Consider the following 27,324-nt stretch of genomic DNA (forward strand, 5'->3'; position numbering starts at 1 on the left):
CCCCCTCCCCCTTATCCCTTTCCCCGCGCTATGCCACCCCAGGCTGCCATAAAGTCTCTAAGGCTCGGGGTAGAGCCCGCAGAGTCGCGTAAGGCTCGTAATTCAAGTCGTAATTAAATGAAATTGGCACGTTTCAAACAGTAACTTAAAAGCAACGTAGCACCATTTTTGTCTTTAAACTGAGAAAAAAGTTTCTATGGAATATATGGAATTCAAATTGAAGTTGAATTAACATCAGTGCATGATCATTTCACAACTCAATCTAACAAGAAAAATCATTCAAAAACATGTCTGTCGCATTTTGACAGTGTTTTGTCTTCCCAATAGCAGAGCACACAAAGTTAGATAAAGGCATTACAAAAAGCAAGCACGTTAGTAACAGTTAGCAATTCATGCTTACCCCGTTGGCGTGATGTCTTCCCCAAAACAGACACATCCACAACATAACAACAAGGCATTTCCTGACGGCATTATGTTACAGATGAAACTTCACATATTTTACCGCTGCAGTTACATTAAAGCTGTTAATTCCCCAATTGTTAGTCATGATGCAAAATTTCACAATAAACTGGGATTAGTCTCACCAAGCAAGCAGGTTCCTTTCGATTCCAGGTCCTCCTACTAGACATGAAGCACTGCTGCAGGTCTGAGATCCCGAGCTGGCCTGAAAAGAAACCACATAAATACAGAACAAACATAATCTAACAGTGGATCAAAACTGAACTAATGATATTGCTAGATAGAATGAAACAGCACTGCTACGAATGTCCAAAAATACCGTGGCATGTGCAGCTTTGGATAATATGTGGACATGTGGATACAATACCTTATATTTACTGTTGACTAAATTAATTTAATACGTCAAGATTGTTTCCTAAGCACTCCCAGAATTTATTGGGAACTATGTAATCAAAACACAAAAAAAAAAATTGTAGCGTAAACTTTGTGTTACCAAACAGGCACACACTAATTATGAGAAACTATTTGGAATACACGATACTATAATACACATTATAGATGCATTCCAGTTAAATTAAAAAATTTAATACAACCCATAAACGATTCAAGCAAGAACAATTAGTTAGGTTATGTAAGATAACTATCAAACAAATTGAAAGGTTAGGTATGCAGCCTCCAGCACGGCTAAGGTCAAGAGCAAACCCGGAATATATCACAATTCTGAACGACCGATATGCATATTCTCAAGATGACAGCTCTAATAAATGCTGCAGCTAGCCCTCCTTGGTCTGAGGGCCTAAAGTCACACGGGGTAGAGCAAAAAATTTCCTTCCTATCCGGTAAACTAAGATGTCAACAGAGGCATGTATCTTCCGCGACTGGGAGATTTCTTGCAGCAAATTGTGGTTGGGAGTCAATGACCAAACTTACGGCAATTTCAAAGCAAGCATTTGCCATGGATACTTACTGCTGGGCAATTGTTCCAACTCAAATAGAAATTGGAGTGAATATTCGAGTAATTAAGCCCAATAGGAATCTCGGGCCGCCAGCCTGCAGCCTGCTACAAGGGCACTTCCTCTGACGTCATAGAACGGAAAAAACTGGTGTAAATTGCGCACCGAATTCGGACTCATTCAGAAATGTAGCCATAAATTTCGAGTACGTCCGCGACTAAGCCCTTAGCGAAACAAAAACGCGGTTCCCCCGCAAGAACTGAAGCATACAGTAAATGGGGCTGAAGCGACTCTGTTTACGTCTCATCGCGGTTTGATGTTTGATCGTTTGATGATGTCAGAGTGACATCACTGCGGATCTGGATGACCTTGGTCAACGTGCAGTTGATGGAACGGACACATTGCAAGTCAAAAAAACTGAAAAATCCATCAATACGGATAGGAAGGATTCCAAAATATTCGCCGCAAGTTGTGAGGGTCCCGAAAAGCGCTTTAGATACGTCCCGCCAAAAGATTTGCCCACCTGTTGCCCGGCGTACAGTCACGCTCTACAGTGTAGCGATATCTCGATGAATGGGCGCCACATTTGACTTCCATTCAATGGACTTGAATTCCACGTTTTCTTAGCTTTTTTAAGTTTACTTGTACGCACATGTGAGCACACAATATTACTGTGATAGGCAGCAAAAAGGCATTGAATGAAATAGTCAGAAATCACTATATAAAAAAAGATTTACTCCTTTCCTTCCTCTTATAAATACAATAGGATTGTTTCTTACACCGCAGGTCACAGGGTCAAACTTGCCATCTCAACAGAAAAAAAATGTCTACATGGAATTTTAATAGGCCATAGAATTTGTTTTGTGCAGAATCTTAAAGCCGGAATCAGAAGCTACTAAGATTTAACATTTTTTTTATAGTACAATGATTAGAGAAAAATGGCCTTAAAGTACGGTTTGACAAAAACAGACGAAAATATCAATGAACTTGATACATTAAAATGCATGATATCACATTGTTGTAACCACTACACTAGATTCCACACAACAATGCTCAGCACATCAGTTTATTGCTGCTTGCAGTCTCCCTGTTGGTTCTGGCCCTTTGCTAAAGCAGAGAGCTTCTTGGCAGCATCTTTGTTGGAGGCAGGGACATAATCTTCATCTTCCTCCTCTTCCTCTTCATCTTCCTCCTCCGAGTCATCTTCTTCAAAGTCTTCTTCACCCTCCAAAGCTTCACCTATAGAAATAAAATTAGTTAGAACTGTAATTTTAAATTATTTAGCAGAATGTGGTCAAAAGTCATACCTGTGAAGTACAAAACAGCACGGGGCACGATGCGTTCTCTGATGTAATGTCCAATCTCAAAATCAGATGTCAAGAGGGTTTGGGTGTCATCATCCAACTCAGCATCAGGGTCATCAGAGACTAAAATGAAAATAATTGAAGAAAATGAAGACAGATAAGCTAACATACTTAAAGATTTAAATGGACAATGACTTACTCATTGGTGGGTTGAAGAAATTAAAGAATGAATCATTCTGAACAGTTCTCGTTACTGTTCTAAGTGAACCATGAGACTTGTGCTTTTGAGTTTTCTTTATGGTTTTGACAGTGACATTTTTGCCTTTGTTCCAACCAATGACACAACCCTGAGAGACAGTATTTTAATATCAAAAAGTCATGTGATCAAAAAGTAATTTATGTAATGGGGTACTACCATACCTTGCATTTGTAGATCTCTGGGCCCTCAAAGCTGAAGGGGTCACTTTCATCAGGAGTACATTTCATTTCATACTCTTTAGTAAGAACTGAGTTGGAGAAGTATTCGTTAGGAGAAAAGTGGAATTCAAGAACAAAGCCCATAGGGTCCTTTTCAAGCAGAATTACCTGAAAAACAAAAGAGTATTAACATGTATTCAACATTCTATAGAATCACAGTTATAGTAGAGCTTACTTGAATATCAATAAGATGTTTCAAGATTGGTTCGTCATGTTCCTCAACCATTTCTGACAAAAGAGCAACATTTTTGAAAATGGTAAGCCAGAAGTCTGGAATGCCTGTGACATCCTTGTTTTTGTTGTTCCTAGCAAGTCAAAGAATGCATTTAGTCAAATTGTGGTTCTTTGGACAGTGCTATCATATATTGAAAGACTTACTCAGCTTCCTCCTTGGCCTTCTGATCTTTAGGAGGCATTAGGTCTTCAATCTTAACTTTGGCCTTAATTTCCGCACACAACTCATCATCTTTCTCGTCATCTGACATGCCTGCAATTTCTTCATCGGTAGGTTCGTGTAGCCCACAGATGACATTGGCACGCTGCAAAGAAAATTGACCATGAGCACAAGATACAACTTAGAAAATTTGAGGGTCTCGAATATTACACACCTTCATAAAAAGTGGCTGATAAAGCTTGTGGTACTTGCACTCAAGAGCATGGACCTCCTCATAGAACTTGGACTCGATGTTCGTTGCCTCCAGTTGGAATTTCTTAAGTGCCTTGATCCGGCGTTTAACTTGAGGGGGCATTGCCTAGAGCAGAAGGGTTTTTGATCAAATCTCAAAACATGTGACAAGCGATTAATAAACCAATGAAATTGATCACTTACATTTAACATTTCTTGTCTCAGCTGGCCTTGAATGGCAGCGAGCACATCAGCCTGACGGAGGACTTGCCGGGTGATATCATTGGAGTCGGCATTTTCGTCTTCAACATCTTCCATTGATTCCACATCGTCATTGGTGGCATCAGCGGCGCGGTCCTGTTCAGAAGACATGGTTGTGTGCGGACCTGTGGACAAGGTTTGACAGGTCAACTCAATGGAACACAAGTGACAAGCAACAGAGACCGGCGCGAGAGAGGAATTTGCAAAGAGACGCCGTCGCTTAGCGTAGCGACGGCAGCAGAATCAAACAAGAAACACTCTAGAGTATTTGGCGCCGAAACACGGTGGGACAAAGGAGCTGGGCCTGAGGCGCAATTTGGAGTGACAGCCCTGCCAGATTAGCTCGAGGGAGTAACGGGAGTCGCACAACCTTTCCAGACAGAAATCCACGCCAGGGCAACAGGCCTACAGCAAAACCAAACAAGGGCAGCCTCGGAAATGGTCTCTGCGGCTCCGAGCGAGGTAGGCCTTCCAAAGTGGTCAGACTAAGCCGAAGGCATGGGACAGCCGCTGCGCGCTGCGCACCGCGGCGCACATGTGGGGCCGGACGACGCACTTGAAGTCACCGTAAACTACTACGCCATTCCGAAACAACTGGGGGATTGTGTCAGCGGGTTTAATTTTTGCGGATTGCCACGAATTGGGTAAAACATCACGACCTTTTAATCGAGGTAGGGCAAATTATAACCGCAGTCTTACCGTAGGTTGTGGAGGGTGCACTGAGAAAAGATGGAGGAGTGGATACGTTCGCGGTGCGGCGTTTATGTATGGCATGGCTCCCCCTCCCCTTCCCCCCACGACAAGGCCCCTGACCCCTGACCATAGAGCAGTAGCAATAGCGAACCGTTATCTTTCTATCGAAGCACTGCCGGTGAAACCAGCCCGTAACGTTCCGAAGTATGCTGAGTGGGAGCCTCAGAAATCAAGACTGTTCAATATTTCTCTCACTAAAACCCAAGTAATGCAGTGCGTTCAAATCGGGAACTCAAATCACGGATGTATTTATGCACAGAAATGGTATTCAACCAGTATAAAAAAAGGAGCCTAACCTCCTTTCAGACCTGCTCGTACGGCGCGAAGCCGCGGCAGTTTAAACTGAGGGAGAGGCACATCTGCTTCTAGACGTTCTCATGGAGATATCTGGGGGAAAAGGTTAAAACTTTGCATATGATAGGCTGTTCTTAGTCTAAGACATCATTTTTCAATAGACTATTAATGATAAAGATTCGAGAGTAATTCAAAACTAATCAAAATTGCTGTTTTGTTGTGTCGTCTGCTCCCCACTCAGCAGCCACTCAGATTGGAAGTCGATGCCTCGATCCTTCGCCTATCGCTACTGCCCTATGCCCAAAGTATTGATTTTGATTATTGTCTGATATGCGTCTCTTCAATATTTCTGGTTTAAGTTGTATTTGACTATAGCCTGATATTTTAACACTTTTGCTCTTTACAAAATTTAGAACCCACACTTAAGTAATACCAAAACAGGAGGAAGTGACTTTTGACTTTATTATGGAACGGATCCCCAAACAAAACATCTGCAGAACGAAAAGGATTGCGTGCAGAGAAGGCTGGAAAATTTTTTAGCGTTCCGCACCGGCATCTTCTGTAAGCGTTGTTTGTATTGTAGCTGCGTCTTTCAAATTTGTGGCCACGAGTGGCTGTACAAATTTACTTTGCCTTGAGCAAACACCGGCGACCTCAAGACAACATGCCGGAGCTGGAAGTGGCAGGTAAGTGCCGGACCCGTTGCGACCCAGGTCGGAGCATCAAACTTCATGTCATTTCACTTTGTAACATTTGGGAATATTTTCCCTTGCAGAGCCTGTGGAGGCTGCTGCTCCTCCATGTGATGTAGGCTATGTGGGCTCCGATCCAACACAACCTGTCCAAAGAAAAGGAATTTTAACTTCTCTTACTGGCAAGTCTATGGAAATTCCTGAAAAAGATCTGGTACGTCAAACAATCTCTGAGCTTCAAGTACTACTCCTTTCTCTTTAACCTGGAAGTTTTTTTAATAGTTTGTTGTTTTGTTGCAGCTGGGACGCTGCAGATTTGTGACAGAATTTGAAAAACTCAATCGCATTGGAGAAGGAACCTATGGCATTGTTTGTGAGTGTTAGCCAGTGTTCAAAGTTCGTCGTTGTTGTCTTCAAAAATGTTAAAGTATTTTTTATCTTATTTGGTTGTAGATCGTGCCAGAGATACAGTTAATGACAGAGTCGTTGCTTTAAAAAAAGTGCGGATGGAAAACGAAAAGGATGGGCTACCTGTCAGTGGTGTCAGGGAAATTTCTGTTTTGTTGGCGTGCCAGCATGAAAATGTTGTACGATTGAAGGAAGTGGTTGTAGGAAAGAGTCTTGAAAGGTAAGTTCGCTTACTTTACACATTATTTGCCTGTAGTATTTCATTCACTTTATGAGAAAAAAAACTATAACTATCAATGTGATTCATTGTTCTAATTTCAGCATTTTTCTGGTAATGGAATACTGTGAACAAGACCTTGCTAGTCTCTTGGATCACATGCAAACTCCCTTCTCTGAATCACAAGTCAAATGTATAATGATGCAAGTATTCCGAGGCTTGCAATATCTACACAATAACTTCATTGTTCATCGTGACCTCAAAGTGTCTAACCTTCTAATGACTGATAAGGGTTGCGTTAAAATTGGTATGTCACTTGTTTACTTTTCGATTACAAATCCGTCCACCATATGCAAAGATTTTAATTTTCTGTCCAATTTTCAGCTGACTTTGGTTTGGCCAGGTGGTACAGTGTTCCCCATGGGGAGATGACTCAGAAAGTTGTTACACTCTGGTATCGAGCCCCAGAAATTCTACTTCAAGCATCCCACCAAACAACAGCAGTTGATATATGGGCAGCAGGATGCATCACTGGTGAACTCTTAGGTAAGGAAAGGTTGATTTTTCTGCATTATCACGTTTGAGACCAGTCTTACTTGTGAGACAGCTTATAATTTAGGTAGAATTAAACAGATGTGTAGCTTGTGTCTCTAGATCACTTGCTGCAAAACATGAACTGTTTTATTAAATTCTGTATGAATTGTATTAAGTTGTCTCTGTGCTCCAGGTCACAGGCCATTGCTTCCTGGACGCTCAGAAATTGGGCAGCTAGAACTGATTGTGGATCTTCTTGGTACACCTTCTGACACCATTTGGCCCGAGTTTTCATCCTTGCCTGCTGTCCAAAATTTCACTCTTCGGCAGCAGCCCTACAACAATTTGAAACAGAGATTCCCCTGGTTGTCATCCAGTGGGCTCCGTCTGTTGAACTTCTTACTCATGTATGACCCTAAAAAGAGAGCGACAGCAGAAGAGTGTTTGGAAAGCTCCTACTTCAAAGAAGCTCCTCTTCGTAAGTTTTGTTAAGAGCTATTTATTTTTAATGGGTCTGGGTTTTTGCTCAATGGCAAATTATAAATTTAAATTTTATTATCACAGCTTGTGAAGCCAAAATGATGCCAACATTCCCTCAGCACCGCAATCTGAAGCATAAGGCCCTACCACCTAACTCAAATGAAGAACCTGCTTCATCTCTGACTAATAATTTGCCTATCTCTGATCTTGTAAGTTCTGGAAGTGTTCTTTCTTGTCTCCACTATTTCTGACATTCCTAACTATGTACGTATGAAAATCTATAATTTTAAAATCTAATCTATTACTTGTTTTTGTTCAAAGCTGGGGTCTTTGGTCAAGAAAAGAAGAGTCGAATGATATTCACTTCCGGCAGCTTTCCCTGAGAGGAGCCCTGCAGCTGACAACAAAGGGAAGGCTTTGCCGACTGCCTTTAAAGTCAGTCAGAGGAATTTGGTACTTCGATTCATGCAGAGAGATATAGAAGAGGGTGAAATTGTCAGTGATAAAGAAGACTGTGAAATAAGCAGTAGTGATGAGGTAATAACAATATAACCCTTGACTGTGTTTTACCTATATCCTTTTGTGTGCTGCCTTTGGGGCTTCATTATCTCAAGTTAAAATTAAGTTACATTTCTATAGTAATGTAATAAGGAAAGATTTAAAAAATATATCCCAGACAGTTCTCAAAATTATGTTCACACTTACACATATTACATATTTAAAATACTTGTAAAGAAATTATTGTAATCTTTCTATTGGTAAATCACCTTGATTATGTACCAAATGGCTGTAATTTGCTGAGCTGCAATTCAGTTTAAATCAATGTCATGATTTTAATGTGAAGAACTAGTAATTCAAACATTGCATATAGCTACGTTATGTTAAATGTGTACTGCTGCGTACGTTTGTGTTTACATTTTCCTCGTGTCTTACAATTAGGAAGTTTTCATGTCGGTATGATATGGGTTCAGCTCTCAAGTAACTGCCAATTTCTTTGCTTGACTAGGACCTCTTATTATTAGTTCATAGTAGTTTTATAATCATGACAAATAAATTTGAACGTCTATGGCTTGTAATTTTTAATACATCCTATCCAATTTATAAAGAAGCTTGTTACACACTGATATTAAACTATATTTGAAACTTTTCAATTTAACAAAAAATCACAGATATGGGCGGTCCATGGGAGTTTTCTTGGCTTCTCTCTTTCCAGGACGAGGGAACCACCTGTGCTTGGTGGTAAATGTCATTTTCATGAGTTGTTCACGAGCAAGCTCTTCCTTTAAAGCTTCTAAGTGGGAGACGTCAGACTTATCGTTCCCATTCAACGCACTTATGACCGATTGGTTGACCACTTCTTCTTTGGGTAATGGTGAAGTCAGTTCGTAAGGGACTTCAGGTTCGGGGTGCCAGCAGACCAGAGTTCTACCATCATCAGCGACAACCACCTTGAACAAAATGTAATCATCAGTGAGGCTATTTCACTATGAGCAAGTCTCAGTCAGCAGCGAGTCGTTCACACACTTCCTCACCTGAGTGTTTGATGAATAACATTTTGCTAGCGGTATACGATAACCTCCCCTTGTGAGCGACACTAATATGCTCCTCGAAAACATAGTACCGGGATGAAATGATAGCACTTGCGTGTATAAACTTGACCTTGGTTCGAACTTAAGTCAAAATTATCGTCAATTTCTTATTACTCAAGCAATTCCTACCCGTAGCAGAATGAAATAAATAAATGTTCAAACAAACAAATGGTGTCTGACTACCACTGAATTTCTCATACCGTACTTAGTGTGGGTAAACTATCGAAACACTTTCGATTCGCGGATGCCGGGCTATTTGTTGTTTGATAGACTATTTTGACCGAATTTGTAAAACTTTAGTATATTTGTATTTCTCTCTAATCTTTTGCCTACCTGTATTTTCTGCCAATTCTCAGGTAAATGGGTTTTATGCTTTACTCACATTGATTCGCAGTTTTAACCCGCTCTTTGCACTCCCTAACCTCTGAGCACCTTTATGACTGTCAAACAAAACTATGAATCTGTTTTGCTTTGAGACATAAAATATGCTCCATATTCGCCTTCGCCAGTCATTATTTTTAAAAGTCTCACCTCATGTGTTTTTATTTTAATATCAACAATCGCCTAGACTTTTAATTTACATCATTTCTCTCTCACTAAGAGTAGCAATTGATATGTAATCGTTTTCCTTCCCAGGATAAAATGTCGACTGCTCCACCAAGCCGCAAGGAGGCTCTAACTTCTTTTATTCAACAGATCCATGGTCGCCCTGTTGTGGTGAAGTTGAACAGCGGTGTGGACTACCGAGGTATGTATCGATGATGCTCTCTACATTTCATTATGCTCGGAAATCTGAAAACTGAGATGGTCATGATAAAAACCATATTGGTCTTTTGTTTTAGGTGTTTTAGCTTGCCTTGATGGTTACATGAACATAGCTCTAGAACAAACAGAAGAATATGTCAATGGTCAACTTAAGAATAAGTATGGAGATGCCTTCATTCGAGGCAATAATGTTTTATACATTAGTACTCAGAAGCGGAAGCTGTAAATATGCTAAATCTTACTTCTAAGCTGTTTTTTTTTTTCTTTGATTTAAATGTTTAAGATTGTACCAGTAAAATTAAAATGTTTTTGTTCACATTAGTCATGTTACCAAACATACTAATACTTCACCAGATGTATTATCTTTTTTCATAAACAATAAAAGCTCCTCACTATAAAAGGATTTGTAACTTTCTTCTCACATTTCTTAAGAGGGACTTATCAAACTGTGAAAGTAACTGGCGCCTTCAAAAATTTCTCTTGATGAAAGTTGTGGCTTTCGTAATGAGGATGACCCCTTGGGGTCGACTGATGAGCTATCAAGAAAGTTGTTTGTTTTCATGAGATTCTAGCTTTCCCCAATCCTTTCTCTTCCAAGGTCATGGCACGGCCTGACGCATGCTCACACGAGCCGCGTGTGCAAAATGTTGCTAAGTGGAATGTGGCGGAAGGCATGCCGAGGTGCAAAACCAACGTGAGACGACTCTTCACTAAAGGACACCAAGGCCGGCGCCACCCGACATAAATTCAGCCAGTTCAGAAAGCGTCAACGGTCTCCGTGTAAATCTTATTTATAGAAAAAAGCAAAAAGAAACAAGACTAGAAAAGCCAGAGCGAGTGACGCAAGCGTCTGACCTGCTGATAAGCCACGACCACGACGGCCCGCCCCCGCGCTGCAAACAAATTATAAAGTGTTGAACCAGGGCTTTGGTAAAGACTCGTGAGCCAAGCCCGTCCATTCCGCTCCTCTCATCCGCACCAGACTGTCGAGAAAGAGATTCAGCATGAGCCAGCCGTCGCACTGCCCCACCATCAAGCTCAACGACGGCAGGAACTTCCCCGTCCTGGGCCTCGGCACCTGGAAGGTAAGTGAGACGGCAACACTACGAGTAAAAGTGCAGGGGGTAAAAGCTAAACGATTGACAATGTTGCAGTCAAAGCCTGGCGAAGTGGAACAAGCAGTCAAAGATGCGATTGATGCAGGATACAGGCACATTGACGGAGCTTTCTTTTACGACAATGAACCAGAAGTGGGGAAAGGAGTCAAGGCCAAGATTGCTGAAGGGGTAATAAGGAGGGAAGACATTTTCATTACAAGCAAGGTACATTACATAAGATATGCCCGCCCACAAGTACAGCTAAATTTCACTATGGTTCACAAATTATTAACGCTCCTCTGAGTGATTTACAGCTATGGAATACCTTCCATCGTCCAGACCTTGTGGTTGATGCATGCAGACAGTCTCTCAAGAACTTTGGCTTGGACTACTTGGACTTGTACCTGATCCATTGGCCAATGGCATATGAGGTCTGTAATATTTTTCTGTAGCAATTACGGCGATTATACTTGCTTGTAAATGGGTTGCATTACTAGATCAGTAATTTTTCAAATCCAAACACTCTTTAGGAGGGAGGTGAACTTTTTCCAACAAACCCAGACGGATCCGTCCGGTACAGTGATGTAGATTTCGTTGACACATGGAAAGAGATGGAAAAATGTGTTCAACTAGGATTAGTGAAAAGTATTGGAGTATCAAACTTTAACTCGAAACAACTGGATCGTTTGCTCAAGTCTTGTACAATAAGGCCTACAGTTAACCAGGTAAGACTTTAAAAAATATATGAACCTGCAGAAATGTTGATTTTTCTCTAGATAAAAGTGAAAAGAAAACTTGATCCCTTTCCATGAACAGGTTGAGTGCCATGCATACTTGAATCAAAGAAAGTTGATAGATTTCTGCAATGCTCGTAATATTATCATCACAGCATACAGTCCATTGGGTTCTCCAGACAGACCCTGGGCTAAACCAGGAGACCCAAACCTTCTTGAGGATCCAAAAGTCAAAAAAATTGCCCAAAAGTACTCAAAGAGTCCAGCTCAGGTTATTCTACGGTATCTAGTAAGGTTTCGTCCAACAAGGACCTAATTTTTATAGCAAATTATCAACTCACAAGAGGAGAAAAAAAGAAGAAGAAAAGGAACCCTCTAATCAACTTTTCTTTTCCTGTTGTATAGATTCAGAATGGGACTGTGCCCATCCCAAAATCAGTTAGCAAACAGCGCATTGTAGAAAACATACAAATCTTTGATTTTGAACTGACATCAGCTGATATGGATGTGATTGATACATTTGATTGCAATGGGCGATTGATTCCCCAGTTAGAGTAAGTAACATATAACAACAACAGTCAGTTTTAGAGATGGACGAAAAGTTACTGATTTAATACTTGTTTCACTTTTTTGTTTACAGCGGCAAAGACCATCCAGAATACCCTTTTAACATCGACTTTTAAAAAAAATATCCAATAACCTATTTCTAAAAGTCATCAAAATGAAATATTACCTCTGGCTTGGTACATATTGTTACTAAAAACAAAAAAACATAAAAAAACACTTAAATTTTGACAAAATACTTCATACTTCAAAAATCAATAAATAAAATTCGTAAGTTCATCTTGTGGTGTTTTATTTCTGTAAGATAACATTCTGCAATAAGTAAAAACTATTGCAGACACACCATATACAAAACACTCAAAACAGGAAGGCATTGCTATCATTAACGTACAAGGTTAACAAATTCAGACTTATCTGGAACTCACACAAGTGTAAGAACATAGAACAGCTGAAGACGGATTGCAGCCATTCAAAAACTGACAATCTTCTAGCTCAGAATGATAACATCCTCCTTCAACAATTTTAATATATCTTTTGTGAAAGTAGCTTTCTGCACTTTCCTTCTTTCCCTATTAAATTAAAGTCAACAGATGAGATTTAGATAAAACTACAGACATGTGACACATACTGACTAGGAATAACACAGGACCAGAGGATAAAGAGCACAGCCTGAAAAGAAAGGGATCATTCAAACTGTTCCAGCCCATTCTGAAATACAAAACTAAAGTGGAGATGGGGGTGGGAGGGTAGGAGACAGGAGGTAAGTAAAATATGAGGTGTCACTTACAATGCCATTACACATAATGTGAGGAAGTAGAACAGTTTGAGCAAGTCTTATCAACTTAACACTCATTTTAAAAAGACATATTTTCTTAAATAAGGCGTAAGTGTTCACTTTTCCAGCTGTAAAGAGAAATACTTCTTGACCAAAGACAATTTAATGGATTCCATAAGAAGCAAAGAAGGTCATTATGCCCAACATAGGCCCATTTTCTAGAGCAAATATGCATTACATAGTACCCTTTATGCAATCGGACTACTTCACATTATTTTAAAAGATGCAACCTTTTCAAAACAGTCCAATAATAAAATAAGTGAAAGCTTTAACTTAGTGTCAACAAGATTTTAAAAGAAGCTTCCAGACAACATACACTAAATTTGGAAAAAAAATAGTAGCAGATTGAACTAATCCATCATCAAGTTCTCATTTATAGCAAAATATTTTCAGCCTTATCCAAAAACTTTAAAATTGAAAATGAAAAGAAGTGTAGTCAACACACTCACACAAACCAAATGTACACACAAGCAGACATGCACCCACACTCCCATTTATAATCTTAAACACAGTAAGATTTTGGTCAACAGAAACTCAACAAAACTTGAATGTATAAAGGAAACTAGGTATTAAATATTTGCAAAACTGTCCACGTATTCTGCTAAAACAACAAAATACCCTAGAATGAATGACAACAGACAATACAAGAACAAAGTAAACACATAGGTACTTCCATAATAAAAATATTAGGCACTATACTATTTACAATTTATTTGATAATGCTATTTGCACTTTAAGCTCAAATTCACAGGTATCTTTTCAGAATCCTTAATGTTAAATTGAATTATAAATCAAGTGAGTTTAACTAACCTCTATGTTTGAGTTAAATATTCTATAAACATACTCACATGAAGTGTATACTAGGCCTATCACATTGAGAAATAGTATATAAAATCAAATAAACTAGTCAAAACCCTGCCAATCAGATGTTTCTCCTTCATCCTCTAACTCAAATCCAATACTGTGAATGCCATTTCGCAAAAGTGGAGTACCTTTCCCCTTCCCTGCAACAAATAAAGACAACAACAAAGTTTCAAAAAGGGACATAATTGAGATTTTACTGAAGTCAAGAATTCTTACCGAGAATACTTACCCAAAACTCTTGCATGGAATGTTAACTTGAGGTTGATATTGTGATTTTCATCTGTGGAGAATAAAAAAAGATCTTCTCTCATAAGTTTCTCTTTGTGGGCAAAGTATTCCACTTTCAATTGCCAGCGCCCATCATCACATTGATTCATGGCGAGAAGATGACAGTTAGGATTGAAATATTGGGAAAGACTTGCTTCACCTGGTGAAGGGCTTAGGAGTGGACCACAGGGGCACATTTCAGTCGTGAGATATACACTTATATGGTAACGGTGACCCATTTGTAAAAATCCCAAGTGAACGGCAAGGTTGTCATTCCCAACTTTCTGGATAATAACATTATTGTCTTTGGATGTAACAAGAGCTTCATCTCCGAATCTGACATGGTGATCTGCAAAATAAACAAAGAGTGGACATGAGAAAAACTTCTCCTCTACAAGCTCCCCAGAGTGACCAGTAACACTTTTATTGCCACGTGTATTCAAAATGATTCACATACAAAAGATGGCATTCTGCATAATGATTATTATTATTACTGAGGAATACATCAATAAGCAATCTTCACACAGAAAAGTAAGGAATATCGACACATAAAGAAAAACTGAATTAATATGGGTACGAAAGACCAGAAAAAGACGATAATCTTTAATTAATAACTTGAACTTGAAAACTTTGAAAATTATTCACACCAAGAAAAAACTACACAACGACGAGGGTCCCTAGTGCTAAGATAGGTATAAATTAAATTAACTAGAGATTGAATTGTTTGGTTGACTTGTGGTAATTAATCTTAGAGAAAAATTAAAAACAAAGTGACAGTTGGTGAACGAAGTTTAGGTTATAAACCTACCAGGTTTCATTCCCATTTGTTGAAACACCGCACTAAGCTCCGCCTCCGATGACAATTTAGCATTACTGTTTTTCTTTGTGGCCCACATAAAATAAAACCGAAATAACACTAGCGCTTGGAAATATTAAGAACATATAAGAACTACGCAAACCTGCTTGCGTTATGATGATAACTTTTACCTCCCCTACCTTTCTTGGGGTGGGGGGTGGGGGTGAGAACGCATTCACATTCAAATTTGAAATGCAGAAGAATGCGGGGAACAAGAAAACGGAAGTCACCTTGTCACAGCTTAGTGATTTCCGCTTTGTTCCCCGCATTCTTATTTCAAATCAGGATAATAGGAATAGGACTAGTAGTAGAGTAGCTTCGAACTTGAAAAAAGGCCCTTTCTCAAGCTTCGAAGCAGATCAGAATCAGCGTTTCCCAGCGATTTGAACGATATATAAATGCCTTGCCTATCATTGGGAAAATTAGGAAAATTACGGGAGTTCGGCACCTCCGATACTTGGGGTAGTCCACTCCGCAGTACACGCATGCACACAGGCAGGATGTTGCATATCTATCACACATTGCATTGGCTGAAATTGGCAATTTCGTAACGGCAAATGATGGACGCACTTTCTGAATGATCTAACTACAACTCGGGTGATAATAGTTAAACGAGTTTATTCCTTAACACTAAAAAATTAATCTGTGTTCAAAGAGCCAGCAGCACCAAACTCGTCTACCACGACTACCTCACCCACAGAATGGTCTCGAGAACATCACCCCCGCGAGAAACTAAAACCAGTGCGATGTCAAAATATTAGATATCAGAAATGTGTGGATATCAGGATCACCCAAGAAAGAACCTGTGTGTTCAACGTTGAACAACACTGGTGTGATTTCATTAAAAATATCCCACCCAACTGCCAAGTGAGCAATGAAATGTCAGACTGATGTCAAAACGATATCAGTTATCAGAAACGTGTCAATTTCAGGACCACATTTTAATCAATCTGATGCGAATACCAACAAATTTCTGATGTCTGACGTCGTTTCACTATCCGTCTGATATTGCATTGCACACTAGGTGAGGCTGTGACTTCTAACTTATTGGTTCTTAGTGGTTCAAAGTGATTATTATGTAGCATTCAACTAAAACAAACTGAATTAAAAGACAATTTTAAAAGAATTAGCTTTCTTGAGTTTTATTGTATGAACACAAATGACAAATTTGTATATTCATACTTTATCACATGACTAGCTATTACAAGAACTGACAAAATTTTCGGCCATACAGATATTGTGAAAAAGGAGGACAATATTACATTTACTCCTTGTCACATCTTTTCATCACAATAAGCTTATAACTTATTCAATAGTTCGTATCTTAAATCCTTACAATGAAAAAGATATTTTCTGATCACAGAAAATAAAGTTTTACCCAAAATTTATATCACATGATGTTACAAGATAACAAATCCTTGTATAAGAAAAATAAACTTCTCTTACTATGTTCACCATTTTATATTGTTAGTATTTTCTATACCAATGAACTTATAAAGCAACAATAGTTCAACATGATATTCTGTTCCAATCCAATTTACTAGAGGTAAGAAAGTGTGGACTGGCCAGCAGAAGTGAACAACTTGAAGAAGGTACAACAATGAAAAAGAGATGTCTAAAATCTACAAGAATAAAAAGTTAAATGCTGTTTCATTATCTACAAATTATTTACAAATTATTGAATTTTAGAAATGATCTTCTTCAAACACCTGGGTACAATATCACTGAGATGTGACTTTTAAGGAAATGTTTCTTTGAAATGAAGTACCTTTTGCATGTAACAGAAAGAAAATGAATGCATCACATACAGCAATGCATGGAATGCAAAAATAATAGCAAGGCAGTGTGGATATACAGGTAGAATTAATGCAATAGTTAGTACAATCTAGCAGAGTTCTTGAATGTCTTGTAGTGTAAAACATGTAAAACTGATTCAATTTTACAAAGTTAAAATCAATAATATCCTATTCAATTACATCAAGAGCTGTATATAAAAGGAAAATGTACACAAAACAACCCACAATGTTTCATTGCTCAAGAAGGCCTTCATAAACTTTTTAATTGTCTACCAGAACGGACACCTGTAAGAAGATACAGATTATGAGACATAGAACTTCAATCAAAATGTTCAGACACTTTCCTTGACAAAAACAAAGGCAATATATTTGAAAATGATAAATTTGTGATAACTACTTACCATCCAATGTAACACTGGCAAAGATTTTCATTTGAAGTGGCTTGTTTGATCAAAAGTTCTACTTGACGTTGTACTGTAACAGTTTCCTCTTCATGAGAAAAGTCACGACCTGTTAACTTTTCTCTCACTCGAGTGATAATAGCCAGTGCCTTTTTGTTTAATGCTTCTGGTTGGTTTGTCTCTGCAGCTGTAAAGTATATTAAAATTGATTATTAATTTTTCTTATCAAAAGAGAATTGAAAGAAATTTACTTAGTGATGAAGTGACGTTACCATTAATGTCTGTGTTTGTAAGAGCCTGCAAAGCTCTCTTTGGTAATGTTGTACTCAGAGAGGTAGGAGCTGCTCCAATACTTTCAGCTAAATCACCATGTTCTTGTGATGATGTTGAAGAGGGGACAGAATCAACATCAGGACCGCCCTTGATTTTCCTATTTGTCTGAGTTGTCTGGCCATCTATTAAACGCCAATTTAAAAGAGGGTCATACACAAATGCTTCAAGTACAGCCATTAAGCTATCTTTGTTTCTGTGAAGCACTGACATGACTGATTCACAAGTTCTACGATAAGTACCCTCAATGCCAGTTACCTCCATGGCATTTATCAGCATTCGGGTAAGGCGGAATGGAATTTTCTCTGGAAACTTTTCTCTTGTCATTGCAACTTCAAAACAATCACCAAAATCTATGTGAAGTATTTTACCACTTAAGCGGTCAAGCATGAGGTTCGATGGATGTCGGTCTCCAAGTCCCAGAATGTATCCAACCATTGACATGACAGCCAGAGACCTTGTGTAGTTAGTACGCCTATCAAACCATACTTCTGATGATGGTGACTTGAGCCATAAAAGGCGAGCTAAATCATCACCTTGTGTGTGTTCCAGGGCATGTTCAAACACTTCTACTTTCTGCATCAAAGTCAAATGTTCATAATCTTGAGCCATCCTCAGCATGATACGGTGTTCAATATTTAACAAAATCTTCTTTTTTTCGCGGAAATCGCGAATCAATGTATGCAGTGTGTCACAGTGTGGTACCCACCCAATAAGTCCAGAATTTGTTGACAGAGGGATAACAGCATACCTCTGAATAGTCAAATTTCTTCTGTAGGTTTCAGGATCATTGATAAGGATTGTATTAACTAAACCAAAAAGCTGCATTACTCTCTCATCTTGCCGTAAGTCTTCATGTCCTTTGAGAAGGAACATGTAATCATTACCATTACTACCTCTGATACATAATTTACGAGGACGTTGTTTGGAAGTTATGACATGCAAAGAGCTTTGTATGTGAGCAATACGAACTACAGGCTGCCCAGGAACATAGCTACCAGGAACAGCAAGTTCTAGGTCCCTGCTTACCAAAAGTTTTGGACTGACGTATTGCAGTTCCAGACTAGTTAGTTGGGGAAGCTGCCGGGATATGCGTCGGAAAACATGGTAGTACAGATCCCAAGCCTGATTCAAGTCACGAACATTTCCAGACACTTTGTAACGTTGACACCAGTCTTGTGCTTCCATGAGATCTCGAGAATATGCCTGATTAAATGACGTTTCCTTCAAAGTTTGTGGTCCTCGCTCCAGCATTGCATGAAGTGGATCCAATGCTTCAAACATTCCTTTCACATTTCGTTCTCCAAAGTACAGACGGCTTGCTTCCTCAAGGCCTTCATGCCAAAGCTCATGCCAAAGAATTGCAACTCTGATCAGTTCATCACTGACCATGACTGCTTGTTGTACCAGCGTCTGGCTGTGCTCACACATACTCTTGAGGATTTTATTGGCAGCAACACGGCGAGGAGTACTTGCAGACTTGCTTGCAACAGTTAGTGGATAAACTAAAGCTTGAGGATGATGTTTCCCTATGTCCATCAGAAGATGGTGGATGAGGCGTCCAACAAGAACCCTTGGTGTGTCAATACGAGCAATGAGCTGGGGAATAACTTGGAGCCAGGTATTTATTTGAACTGTGCGCAATCCCTCCACAATAGCATCATAAACTTCTGGCCACTGTCCATAGTCAAACCACAGTGTTAGCAACCGTAAAGTATCTTGAAGTGAACTGCCATGAGAGAGTGATATGGATCGGAAGAAGCCTACAACGGCTGGCACGGTAAATTTTGAAATGTAATTATTAGCAGTGGTAGAACCACTAGTGCTACCTGAAGGTGTTTCATTCTGCTTGTAAAAGAGCACAGTCTCAAAGTTGACATAGGCCCATGCGTGCCATGCCTTGTACCAATGTTGATCATGCTCACGGGCCAACTGATAGTACTTAAGGACATCAGGTATAGAGTGTTCACTCAAGCCCTGCAAAGTTTCCTGCCATTGCCCTAATTTCAAATAGCATCTAGCGAGGAGACGGCAGTGTTCATCACGTTTGTCACCTCCACCTTCGATTTCTGGCTGTAATGATGTGAGCACAAAATTATGCAATTTATTGTAAGCTTCCACTTGCTTTCCTGACATCCACATGTGCTTTGCAAAAGCAAATGTGACCTGAGGGCATACTGTAGGCAGCGGGTCATTTGGAGTATCATCAGGGTCTGTGCCCAAAAGCATTACCAATGTCTTTTTGGAAAGCATGAATCTGGATGATTTTCTACACAGTGATGCATACTTTAACCACGTATGCATATCTTCCTCTGGTGACACAACCAAAGAATGTACTTGAATGATCCTCTGCCAGTCTTCAACAACCCTTTGACAACCTTGCAGTCTCTCCCACCACATCTTACGAATAGTTTCTCGCCTATCACTATTGAGCTTATACTGAATAACTTCTTCCAACTCAGCAAGCATTTGAACAGATACCATGGCACCATAAGCACGCTGATAGCTTTCACCCGCCATAGCTGTAAGTTCCGTGTCGACAAGATCTCTCGCAGACTCAATGAGCTGCATGGCTGTGTCGTACTGCTCCCGGTGCACAGCAAGGACTGCTCTATAAAATGTGCCATCCTGGGTGTCTCGCGGAACGCAGTTGACGTAGCGGTCCATACTTTCCCAGTTACGGAGACCCCATGCTGCCGCACACGCCATGCGTGACATCCTTTGCCGAGCGTCTTCAGTTACTTTGGTCCAGTGACATTCTGCAAGGTCCTGCAGCTGGCCCCATTCGCCCAAGGCCTCCATGCACCTCATTTGGCCAAGGACTAAATCCAACTCGCTCGAGCTTTCAGCACTCCTTTCTTTATAGGAATGCAAGGCTTTCTCCCAGTTGTGAAGCTTTTCATACCATCTCTCTTGGACTTTAAATTCTTTTCCATGGTGACTCATAACATATTCAAGGAGACCTGCAGCAGCTTCTTTCTGTTGCAATTTGTTATTTATGGAGATGAGTGACTCAATAACCTGTGCATTAGGGCCAATATGAAATTCTTCTTCTTTGTAATGCAGAGCTTTGGCATAAGCTCGACAATGCATTGCCCTCTCTCCGAGCAAAGGAGGGTCAAGGGGCAGAGGTCCTTTGTCACAATGCTCCATGAATTCAGCCAAATTTAAAATTGTTTGAGTTATTTCAGGCAAGTCAGGAACCATGAGTGCTTGTTGCAAAGCCTGAATAAGTTCCTTTTGAAAACTTTCATCAAGTTCAGACCAGCAAGAGACAAAAGCTGCATTAAACAAGTCACGAGGCAGTTGAGAATATGTCTGAGCAAGAGCCAAGCAAGAGCGCAATGCTGGTGAAGGTGACTCTTTGAGAAGTCCTATACTCAATCGACGGAGCCACTCTAGCCAGTCATCTTTAGAAACTCGCCTTGTGGCTGTCCATGCTTGCTGAAGGTTAGGAGCTGATACATGTAAGCGCTTTATGGTAGTAGTGTCAGAAGAAGTTAGTGCAAGATCACGATTCTTATTTCTTGCTTGTTTATGTTTGGACTGAAGACTTTCTTCATCTGCCAAGGGCTGACCATTTAGTAGTTTGCTTGTCAAAGCTTCATATCGTGGACAACTTATTTTGTGTTTCAGTACCATTTTGCTAACTAGAGGAATAAATATGGTAAATTTTCTGTCAAGCTGGAGAATTAGAGCACAAAGAGTGTCCATAGCTGTTTGACGAAGTTCAGGATGAGTATCTAGAGTTCTAACAAGTGGATGGACAATCCGAGAGGCTAAATCAGTAAAGTCTAGAGATTCGGCCAAATGTTCAATAGATTCCATAGCAGCCCTACAGACCTAAAAAAAAGGGGGAGGGGGGTATTATTAGATACTTATAACACATACCTTATGGTTACAAATATTTAAATGGTGAATAGGGGTCATATTGATGGCCCTTGACAACAAAGTCTACTGAGAGGATGATGTGTAATGTTTATAATCAGATAACTCACCAGCAGAGGGCAATCAGTTGCATCAAACAAACGCACCATTGGAGGTAGTACTAGATGCAAGTACTCATCAAGGCTGTTGCCAAACTTTTGCAGTGCTCCGAGAAGCTAAAATATTGGGAGGTGATTATTTGATATTTCAAAACACTTTTCCATTGCATATTCTCGAAGACCAATGCTTCTTACCTTATTGGTTACAGTTCTATCTTTGCTGCTATCATGAGACAAAACCCTCATAATCTGTGGCATGAGCTGAGGTAAGTAAACTTTAAATTCAGCACCAAGAGCCACAGCTATGTGCTCTACTAAAAGAATTAACGTAGGTTGAAGGGGACTGTTAGTTGTCCAAAATTCCTATGCACAAAATAGAAAATATGAAAAATAAAGCTTGAGTGATTGGAACATTCTTAACATCTTTAAATCCAGAATATCAAAATATTTTGGAAAGAAATATAAAAGAAACTTACTCTTATTAGCACAAAAATGTCATCCAGGTAGTTTCGAATGTGCTGCTTCACAATCGCTATTAGAACTGCTAATTGTTGGAAAAGAAATTCTTTAAAGTTCATATCTGCAGATCGAATCACATTTAAGAAGCAGGGCATAACTTGAGCAATGTATGGTACGCATTTTATACCCAGAGACTTGAATATAAAAGTTACAGCCTGCGGTCAAAGAAAAGACATCTCAGTTTGGTGTAACTACCAGTAACATACACCCTCCATAGAAATTTGAACAGATAATAAGGAAATGTTAATCAGTCAAGTCAACTCTCGCTAAAGCGTTTTCACAAATTGCAGCAATTCAGGACATCATAAGTGGGAAAACAAATCGATACCTCAGAGCGAGAACCGCTCAGTATAATAGGCTTTCCTGCAGAGACTGAGCGGTTCTCGCTCTAAGGTATCGAAATGCTACCTTACATGCTGAGATTTTTTTGTAACATGTACTATGAATAATTTTTGTTTGAAAACGTAATGAAATGAGCAGAGAAACATTTTAAGTGGAAACGTTAGCGTGAGTTGTTTTATGACATTTTTGTGGTTTTTAGACATACCTGTACAACCATTGTGTGATGCTGTGACAAAGTAGGGTCACGGATAATCCTCATGAGTGAAGCAATTGCAACAGCAGGATAGTATTCCTCTAGAGTGGCAGAGCTCATGTTTACCAGCATTTCACTTGTTGTAAGTTCTGGAATAAAGATACATGTTAACATCAAAGAAGCAAAACAGCAAAAGCTAGGAGCACCACCTCAACACAAACCACTTACCATGACTAGCATCTAACTCTCCTTTGACATCTGTCATAGCTAGTAAAGCAGTTGAATCAATTTGAGAATCAATTTGGCCCAGATTCATTTTATGCTTGTATGGATCCAAGGCTCCCAATAAACCCAGAACACGAATTGTCTCTCTCCTACAACAAGTGAGATTTGGTTTTTAATTCATAAACACTAACAGAAAAATCTGATAGCCAAGCTGAGATTGAATAACAACTCTTTACCTATTGTTAGTCTGTTGTTCAGTCTTCAAGAAATTTGTAAGAACTTCTAGAAGCTGGGGGTACTCATTGTAGGGACGTACCACAAACCCAGTAGAGCTTACAACACGGCCAAGTACCCAAAGAGCAATTCCTCTTTTCTCTGGGGAAGAACTATCACCTAACATCTCTAAAAGAATTGCAAGCAATTCTTCTATCCATGGCATCATGTCGCTCCCACTCACCTAGGTAATAAAGCACAAATGAGAAAACTATTCTCTCAAGGCATGTCATAATGAATGCTAATCTTAGCTTCAGCAACTCCAAGGACAAAATTAATAACAAAAACACACATACCTCTGCCAGATCTCCTATACATCTCAGAATGCTTACAACTACCCCTGGGTTCAGATCAAGCTCTCTCAATTTTGGTACAAGGACTTTAAGAACTGGCTCCATATACGGCTCTAGAAGACGGGGTGCATGAACAACTAAATGATCCAGCATTCGTGCACTCTGTTCCTTATTTCGACCCATTCCTGAGTATTCCAGCTCAGTAAGGAACTGAAAACAAGCCATTTCAATACAAGAGGTACAAAACAAAAAAAAGTAGATAGAAAAAAGAATTAATGTACCTGCATTAAAGTCTTGCGAAGTGCAGGCATTGCATAGGCAGGGTTGAGACTACACAAACGACCAATTGTACAGATAGCCAACTCCCTTATTTCAAAAACTTCATCATTCATGGAGACAAATAGTGCACTGAGATTTTCAGCTTGAGCAAGGTGGATGTCAAAGCTAGAGTCAAGAGAGGCTAAAACCCAATAGCGCACATCAGCATCTAAACACGAAAATAGTTTGTTAGTTACAATTTGATGACATGACGAAAAGAAATAAAAAGTTTCACCCAGAAAAGACTTGACTCCTAACCTGTGTCGGTTATTCCAACAATTAGAAGATTTCTGATAACTTCAGCTACAGTGTCTCGCAAACTGTCAGAGGGTCTTTTACCACATGTCTCAAGAGCTAGCTTCAAAAGTCTGCTACATGTGCGAACAGTTTCTAATCGAATCTCTTGTTGCTCACTTGTAAGGAAATGATCCGCACAGCGACGAACAAACTGAAGCAAGGAATAGCCTAAAAAGGCAAGAAAAAAAGGCCATTATGACAGTTTTGACTGGTTGGTAAGCCAAAGGAATAACAATGATAAGGTTACTATGTTCTTTCCCTACCATCAAAGTTAAAGCTGCCAAGGGTGCGTAGTGCAAGTACAATGCTCTGTGTATCATATCCTTCAGGTGAATTGAGGTTGTAAGGTGGTGGTACATTGCTGCTTACACCACCACTACCAGATAGAGAAATGTGGCGTGGCATTCCTGGATGACGAAGCTGTTTATGCATGAGAACTTGGGACAGCATACGGAGCAAACCTAGAATAGGAGCCAGTAATCAAAAATCATCTCTATAATATAATTGATTCTGATTGAAAATTGTTATTATAATACCTTCAGATATTTCCTTCTTTAACTGTGGAACACTGACAGCCAAATTACGTAAGCAAATGTCAAGAGTAGCACTTAACCCTGTTGACCACAAAGGCTCTAGAATATCTCTGATATCTTTGTGTAAGTCTGCACCTATGGCCTCACCAAACAAAGATAGGCAAACAAGAACTGATGGTTCTAATGGTGCAAATCTCTTCTTGCTGGGAGTATCCTACCAAAAAAATAAAAGTTTTATTCAACACAAGTTGTAGCAGATAAAACAAATAGCTGAGGACACAGGAACTAAAACTGCAAAAACATTCAAAGAGGATTTTACTTTTGTGGGCAAGGAAGCTCGTATAACCTCCATTATCCTTGGTATATATTCTTTGATATCATCTTCAACTGCCACAGCCAACAGCCCTAAAGAAGTGAAGGCAGTAGATCGATCCTTCTCACGATTTCTCAAAGTATTCAGAAGATAAATAATTGAGGAGTGTAAATGACTAGAACACACAATAAAAGGAGTGCCACAGTTTAGGGTAATCAACTCTTTTCCCTTATTTTATGATCTCTCTGTAACTTAGCACTTACTCTCTGGTGAATTTTTCTCTGTTAAATGCAGCAAGACGTGGCAATATGGTCAGAAGCGAATGTTGGAGATAAGAGTTTCGTGCAAAGTGTTGCGCTTGGACAAAAAAATGACATATATCATCAAATCTTTCCATGATCAATTGGCGGCACGCTGCACTTTCATAAATAACAGAAGCTGCCGGAACACTTTCTCGATGGGGACCAAGACGGGACTTAGAGCCAACTGGTGTTTTTCGATGTAAAGTAACCAGATCAACACATTCCTGAAACAACAGAGTTGCAAGCAGATTTAAAAAATATATATTCTAATTTTGCTATCATTTACAATGTGGTAGGCTTACTTCTGTTTTGGCTTCAGGCTGACTTTGCAACTTTTCCATGAGACTGATATATTTTCTTTCCCAGGTGGCATTAGAACATCTAAACAATTCATTCAGGACAAGAAGGGATCCATGAATCCGATCCTCCCTGTTGGTGCCTCTCTCTCGAATTGAAGTGTCTTCAAAACCTTTTAAAACCTCATCAAAACATTGTTTGTACCTGGAAGGACAAAAACAGAAAAGTATTCCTCATTTAGGCTTTAACACTTAAAATAACAACAAAATGATAACGGCTGTTCCAAAATTAAAATACCATGTTGGCTTTTGTGCCTGTTTAGCCATTTCTCTTTGACTAGTAGCAATTAATGCAGCTCGTAAAGCTTCAACAGCTCCCTCACGTATGGCTGGCTTAGGATCACGAACAGCATTGAAAATTAAGTCAAAAAAAGTTTGCACTTGTTGGAAAAAGTAAGTTGGAACAGAAAGAGCTAGCTTTCGAAGAACCAAAACCTGTAATAGAAGCCAAACAGTCGTATTTTAGGCCATTTAGGCTATAAGAAGGCCACTGTAGGAATTAGGGAAATGATGTCAGTCGCGCTCACCGCTGCAAACCTCTTTCCTTCATTCCTGTCTCCACCGAGCCACTCAAATGCTCTTTTCACTTCAAATTCAAAATACTCAGCAGCATATGTGCCAGAAACCAAGGCAAGCATTCCTACAGTATGAGCTGCCAGTTCCATCACCCCTGTATCATTGGAAGGTAGTAAGTTGCGCAGGTAATTGGCAAAGCGACCAATTCGGGTATGAATGTTGCCAACATCAGCTTCAATCAAACAAACTGTTACGAGTGTAAAAATAATTTTTTAGTTAGGTACATAACATTTTATAGTAAAAAACAAAAGCACTAGCATTACAATCATACCAATTGCCAAAATTCCCCCTTTTTTCTCATTTACATCTGATCCTGAGACCATCTCAAAGATATGATCATTAAACTCGTCCATAAAGGACGCTTGTTCTTCAGCGGAGACTTCTCTTAGTTCTGTTCTTAACTGTAAAAAGTAATAATAATGAAGTAAGAAACCACACTTAAAAGCAAAATTCTCACAAGACTGCAGCATTAGAAGTCTTACATATTGAAGTAAGTCCCGAGCGGCTTTTTTCCTAGTTTCGTCACTTCGGGACTTCAACCCTTTTGCATACTGTTGCATGAGAGTGTTCGACATGATGGCGGCAAGGGTAGCTAAGGGTACAAGTACAGAATAAAATATTTAAAAAAATAACATACACAAGAGGAATAACACATATCACATTTACAAGAGAAAAACACAAACCCACCTGAGTCACAGAGATTAAAATGAAAAGAAATGTTGGAGATTTAGTTGAGAAGTAGAAAGTACCATCTTCAGTATGCAACTTTCAAGTGCATGTTCATTGCAACAAAGCCATTATACAGCATTGTTCTGGGACATAACCTCTTTGATTAAAGACTTTGACATGTTTACGTATGTAGAGGTAATGTGGATGGGAAAAAGGAAGATGGTTTCGGTGGCCATAAACCCACAAGTCTTTAGTCGCACCGAACAGCACTAAATCTGACGTAAATCAGAAAAAGCTCACTAAGCGGTTTGGAGTGAAGACTCGACGAGATCACTGATATTTAAGATTGTCATGCTACAGAAACCAACAAGCACTGACAGCTGGTTGAACTGAAAATACCAACTAACTTCTCAGAAAATGCAACCAAATCCTAGAGACAAACGGATCGATTCCGAATGAAATATGAAATATTGCTACAAATTTGGTCAAAACACGAGCAAACCTGAGCAAACGAACGTAAACATGAGTAAGGGGAAGGGAGGGGGGAGGGTTCGGTCGGTAGTAAGTGGTGTAC

General features: G+C 39.5%; 8 protein-coding genes across 13 annotated transcripts in view; 3 read left to right on the top strand and 5 right to left on the bottom strand.

The window, feature by feature from the left end:
• Nucleotides 1-1,772, bottom strand: part of LOC113214364 (myocyte-specific enhancer factor 2) — an 84,666-nt gene extending 82,894 nt beyond the window's left edge. For 2 of the 5 annotated variants that reach the window (XM_052268650.1, XM_052268651.1), the window contains exons 1-2: nt 1,427-1,772; nt 585-664 (exon numbers count right to left, since the gene is read on the bottom strand). The gene's annotated coding sequence lies outside the window, so the exon portion shown is untranslated. The other 3 variants (XM_052268656.1, XM_052268653.1, XM_052268652.1) reach the window with 3 other exon arrangements.
• Nucleotides 1,773-2,126: 354 nt separating this feature from the next.
• On the bottom strand, nt 2,127-4,886 carry LOC113211766 (nucleosome assembly protein 1-like 1-B). Of its 2 annotated transcripts, none has more exons than XM_026430239.2 (9): nt 4,779-4,886; nt 4,023-4,204; nt 3,802-3,945; nt 3,572-3,732; nt 3,369-3,498; nt 3,137-3,301; nt 2,916-3,063; nt 2,720-2,839; nt 2,127-2,651 (listed from the first exon to the last, which is right to left on the bottom strand). In XM_026430239.2, the coding sequence occupies exons 2-9, from the start codon at nt 4,188-4,190 to the stop codon at nt 2,479-2,481; spliced, it is 1,209 nt and encodes a 402-aa protein (XP_026286024.1). In that variant the 5' UTR covers nt 4,191-4,204; nt 4,779-4,886; the 3' UTR covers nt 2,127-2,478. The 2 variants fall into 2 exon arrangements, with proteins under 2 accessions (XP_026286024.1, XP_026286025.1); XM_026430240.2 differs by lacking the exon at nt 4,779-4,886 and adding an exon at nt 4,450-4,587.
• Nucleotides 4,887-5,599: 713 nt separating this feature from the next.
• LOC113211764 (cyclin-dependent kinase 10) lies at nt 5,600-8,523 on the top strand. The gene is made up of 9 exons (XM_026430237.2): nt 5,600-5,812; nt 5,902-6,032; nt 6,119-6,191; nt 6,272-6,446; nt 6,548-6,750; nt 6,828-6,989; nt 7,171-7,455; nt 7,542-7,666; nt 7,779-8,523. The coding sequence occupies exons 1-9, from the start codon at nt 5,791-5,793 to the stop codon at nt 7,812-7,814; spliced, it is 1,212 nt and encodes a 403-aa protein (XP_026286022.1). The 5' UTR covers nt 5,600-5,790; the 3' UTR covers nt 7,815-8,523.
• On the bottom strand, nt 8,522-9,213 carry LOC113211769 (39S ribosomal protein L42, mitochondrial). Its single transcript, XM_026430244.2, has 2 exons — nt 8,990-9,213; nt 8,522-8,905 (listed from the first exon to the last, which is right to left on the bottom strand). Exons 1-2 carry the CDS (start codon nt 9,071-9,073, stop codon nt 8,621-8,623), a joined length of 369 nt encoding a protein of 122 aa, XP_026286029.1. The 5' UTR covers nt 9,074-9,213; the 3' UTR covers nt 8,522-8,620.
• Nucleotides 9,214-9,243: 30 nt separating this feature from the next.
• Nucleotides 9,244-10,211, top strand: LOC113211770 (U6 snRNA-associated Sm-like protein LSm6). The gene is made up of 3 exons (XM_026430245.2): nt 9,244-9,402; nt 9,683-9,794; nt 9,889-10,211. The coding sequence occupies exons 2-3, from the start codon at nt 9,689-9,691 to the stop codon at nt 10,035-10,037; spliced, it is 255 nt and encodes an 84-aa protein (XP_026286030.1). The 5' UTR covers nt 9,244-9,402; nt 9,683-9,688; the 3' UTR covers nt 10,038-10,211.
• Nucleotides 10,212-10,574: 363 nt separating this feature from the next.
• Nucleotides 10,575-12,485, top strand: LOC113211767 (aldo-keto reductase family 1 member B1). Its single transcript, XM_026430241.2, has 7 exons — nt 10,575-10,896; nt 10,966-11,133; nt 11,223-11,339; nt 11,439-11,633; nt 11,725-11,931; nt 12,048-12,196; nt 12,283-12,485. The coding sequence occupies exons 1-7, from the start codon at nt 10,816-10,818 to the stop codon at nt 12,323-12,325; spliced, it is 960 nt and encodes a 319-aa protein (XP_026286026.1). The 5' UTR covers nt 10,575-10,815; the 3' UTR covers nt 12,326-12,485.
• On the bottom strand, nt 12,482-15,190 carry LOC113211768 (UPF0687 protein C20orf27 homolog). The gene is made up of 3 exons (XM_026430242.2): nt 14,981-15,190; nt 14,135-14,521; nt 12,482-14,045 (listed from the first exon to the last, which is right to left on the bottom strand). The coding sequence occupies exons 1-3, from the start codon at nt 15,066-15,068 to the stop codon at nt 13,945-13,947; spliced, it is 576 nt and encodes a 191-aa protein (XP_026286027.1). The 5' UTR covers nt 15,069-15,190; the 3' UTR covers nt 12,482-13,944.
• Nucleotides 15,191-16,143: 953 nt separating this feature from the next.
• LOC113211757 (serine/threonine-protein kinase mTOR) lies at nt 16,144-27,276 on the bottom strand. The gene is made up of 22 exons (XM_026430230.2): nt 26,769-27,276; nt 26,564-26,673; nt 26,353-26,482; nt 26,033-26,268; nt 25,744-25,940; nt 25,452-25,650; nt 25,111-25,373; nt 24,854-25,022; nt 24,538-24,748; nt 24,265-24,462; nt 23,963-24,169; nt 23,668-23,873; nt 23,390-23,596; nt 23,057-23,277; nt 22,824-22,969; nt 22,608-22,744; nt 22,018-22,215; nt 21,737-21,904; nt 21,554-21,658; nt 17,498-21,398; nt 17,226-17,412; nt 16,144-17,109 (listed from the first exon to the last, which is right to left on the bottom strand). Exons 2-22 carry the CDS (start codon nt 26,654-26,656, stop codon nt 17,094-17,096), a joined length of 7,395 nt encoding a protein of 2,464 aa, XP_026286015.1. The 5' UTR covers nt 26,657-26,673; nt 26,769-27,276; the 3' UTR covers nt 16,144-17,093.
• Nucleotides 27,277-27,324: the final 48 nt, after the last annotated feature.

The sequence above is a fragment of the Frankliniella occidentalis genome, unplaced genomic scaffold (assembly GCF_000697945.3).
Source record: "Frankliniella occidentalis isolate FOCC.00 unplaced genomic scaffold, Focc_3.1 Scaffold74, whole genome shotgun sequence".
Lineage (NCBI taxonomy): Eukaryota > Metazoa > Arthropoda > Insecta > Thysanoptera > Thripidae > Frankliniella > Frankliniella occidentalis.